Below are 3,347 nucleotides of genomic sequence, written 5' to 3' on the forward strand. Positions count from 1 at the left end.
TGCGGGTGTGGGTGCGGGTGTGGGTGCGGGTGCGGGTGTGGGTGCGGCTGCGGCTGCGGCTGCGGCTGCGGCTGCGGCTGCGGCTGCGGCTTCAGCTGCGGCTGCGGCTGCGGCTGCGGCTGCGGCTGCGGCTGCGGCTGCGGCTGCGGCTGCGGCTGCGGCTGCGGCTGCGGCTGCGGCTGCGGCTGCGGCTGCGGCTGCGGCTGCGGCTGCGGCTGCGGCTGTGGCTGCGGCTGCGGCTGTGGCTGCGGCTGCTACACACGGTCGCAGTGACAGCAATAACACATACTAACGACTCTGCTTAGCATAGCACAGTACTTGTTCCTTCGTCGCATGTACATGTACCCCATCTAGCCATGTCACCCCGATGTCAGTACACTATCATCATCCTTGCCGCCGCCACATGCGTCCAGTCAGTAGCATCAGTAGCATCCCATCGCCCAGCAGTTGCTGCAATAACCCTTTTCCCAAGCCCTTCATCATACTCCGCGCCCTCCTTATGACAGGCAGCTTGGTTACGGCAGTGGACGAGTGCTGCCCGTACGTGCTTTAAATCTGTATATGGGGATTTTACTGTGAATGGGGCTGGGCATGGCAAGGGAATTGGGCATGGCTGTTCAACATGCCCAATCACCATTGATGGTCCCAAAACACTTTTCGTAGAGATTGCTGTGTATGCGCAACGCAGCAGCAAGTTTGTCGTAGTGTATCCCTAGCCAGGAGTCATCAAATTCAGATGGTGCTAGGAAGTGTTGGTGGCGAGTTCAGTCACGAGACCAAAACCTGGGGCTTCAACAGGACTCAGACATGAACTCGGTGCATGCCGTTGGGTGAGACGTGGCTGGGACTGGCAAGTAACTGTGTTGTTGTGCGTTTTTGCCACGTGCGCTGCAGGCTGGGGCAACCCCCGATGGTCATCCTGACAGCATCAGCGTCCTGGCCGGTCTTGCCTGTACAGGCTACGAGGAGCGGCTCGTGGACTGTCCCCAGGAGCCCGCAAGCGTGAGATGCGCGTCCCACAGGCAAGTACGCACATACCCGATCGAGGTCGTTTGAGGCCTTCGGGCCGAGGCCGCTCCGCAGCTATTCCTTTCGCCTGATCTCCTGCTGCTGCTGCTTCTACTCATGCACATGCACTTGAGAGCCAATTTCTACACCTGCGTTTCAAAAAGGAGATGCTCAGGCAATTACCCCTCCGCCGAGCTCATATTTCATGGGGGGAGGACCGGATAACCCTTGGACCTGGCGGGGATCCCCGCCTGGAGACGTGGGGATGCGATCTTGGACTGCTTGACATGGCACGCACATACATACATACATACACGTATACTAGGGTTTGGCACTACTGGTAAGGCGCGTCCATTGCCCCCGGGAGATCCCGGGATCGATACCCATTAGGGTCAAAAGTCCTTCCGATGGTGGAAGGCATTGCGCCCCTAGTTGATGGACGGTGGTGACCTGGGATAAAGCTAACCTGCGAGCCGACCAGGAACGGAGTTGGGCCGCTGTCGACCCGGCAGATTCCGTTGGATGCTGGTGGTGGGTGCGGAACCTGAGCGATCCACTGAGAAGTTGACTAGGGTGACTGGATGAGGGTGCCCCGAAATACCGGGGAAGGCAGGGTTTCGCAGGGTAGCTGCCACGGGCGAAGATACACCCCCCTGTTTCACACATCATACACATACAACAAACACAAGGAGTCCCTGACCTGCATGCTCCATCCACCTTTCACATTTGCTGTTGCAGGCTGGACGTGGGCGTGGTCTGTTTTAAGGGCCCACAGCAGCCCCTCCCAGCGGCTGTGCCGCCCCCCCCGGCTGACCCGTACGCCTGTAAGTGGACTGTTTTGGGGTTTAGTTGCGATTCAAAGGCCCAACCGCTCAGTGACCCATAGTGGTGCTCATCGTGGAGCCTCATCCTCTCTCCTTGGGGCGGTGTGGCTGGAGCGCAGCTTGTGTATACCCCGGGCGCACTTTGTTGCAAAAATGTTTCTGATTCTGAGATTCTGATTCCAAGATTCTGATTCTAAGACCTAAGATCTGGTTTAGAAGTTCGGGAGTCTGGGGAGTTACCCGGGCCTCAAGAAGGTTTGGACTCTGGAAACCTGTTGTTTATGTTTCCACCGTTTTCATTTCATCTTTTCAGGCCCCCGAACGCTGTTTCCCCCTCCTTTCTCCCTGCATCCCAGGCCCGGTGCCAGGACAGGCTCGTGTGGTAGACGTACTCGATCGGGTGACCTTTGGCGCGGGCCGCTTGGAGATCTGCCTAAACGGCGTCTGGGGCACGGTGAGTGCGTGTAGCAGATGATGCTTGTGTCTGCAGGGATGCCACATTCCCACCAATTGATGTGCCCTTGAGCGCCGTCGACCTTCCAAAGGGCGGGAATTATGCAATTAAATTTGAAAGCGCTCTTGCCGCCTTTTTCCTTTCCTCCCCTTGCTGTCACTCTCTCCGGCGAGGGGCTCTCCAGCAGCCTGACGCGGGCGTTCCGAAACCAGATGGATCGTTAGGGGCCCGAGTCTCTTAGGGCCCGAAATGCGATGCCATTTACCTTGATGGCGAAAGAAGTGTGCTGCGCAGCAGATCGATTGAGCCAGCCCTTACCCTCCTGCGCGTGCTGTATATATCTCTGCGCCCTTGGCACCTCGCGGTCCGTTAAGGCGGGATCGCTTATTGCTTATACCATCAGCGGATGTAACATACATACATACATACATACATACATACATACATACATACATACATACATACATACATACATACATACATACATACATACATACATACATACATACATACATACATACATACATACATACAAACAAGCCGCTTCAGGGCGACGCAAGCCCGCTTGTGGTCGGGGGTGCGGTGGGAGAACGAGAACAAAGAAACGCTGTGGCGGCTCGCCGTGGACGGCATCCCCCTGCCCGGCAACACGCACCTGGCCCGCATGGTGCCGGAGCGCTGTGGGTGTGGAGGGTTCGGCAACGCCAGCAACCAGCACTGCTCCCCACGCATGCACCACTTCTGGGAGTGCCCCGTCGCACAAGCTGTCCGGGAGCAGATTGATCGACACATACAGCCCTCCCAGGAGGCAGCGACAGGCGGCATCACCCGGAAGCAGCTGTGGCTGGTCCAAGCCCCGACCGGCTGCGAGCAGGCCCCCTGGGATGTGATCGCCCTGGCAGCCCTGTCTGCCATGGAGGTAGGCAGGTGTTGTCTGCGAGCAGCCGGAAGGCGACTGGAAAGGGCGGCTAACCCCGCGACAGAACAGCCAGAGCAAGCGCAACAGATCCAGGCGCAAGGGCCCCAACAGCGGCGGATAACGGACTTCTTTCACCTGGCCA

At 58.1% G+C, this 3,347-nt stretch overlaps 1 protein-coding gene across 1 annotated transcript in view; it reads left to right on the forward strand.

Moving 5' to 3' along the window:
* Nucleotides 1-3,347, forward strand: part of VOLCADRAFT_88920 (uncharacterized protein) — a gene marked incomplete at both ends in the record, with an annotated part of 26,204 nt that overhangs the window by 21,298 nt on the left and 1,559 nt on the right. Inside the window, 3 exons of the mRNA XM_002948452.1 lie at nucleotides 1,747-1,832; nucleotides 2,189-2,286; nucleotides 2,963-3,205. Of these exons, the coding sequence (XP_002948498.1) occupies nucleotides 1,747-1,832; nucleotides 2,189-2,286; nucleotides 2,963-3,205 (427 nt within the window). The remainder of the gene's footprint in view (nucleotides 1-1,746; nucleotides 1,833-2,188; nucleotides 2,287-2,962; nucleotides 3,206-3,347) is intronic.

The sequence above is a fragment of the Volvox carteri genome (assembly GCF_000143455.1).
Source record: "Volvox carteri f. nagariensis unplaced genomic scaffold VOLCAscaffold_10, whole genome shotgun sequence".
NCBI lineage: Eukaryota > Viridiplantae > Chlorophyta > Chlorophyceae > Chlamydomonadales > Volvocaceae > Volvox > Volvox carteri.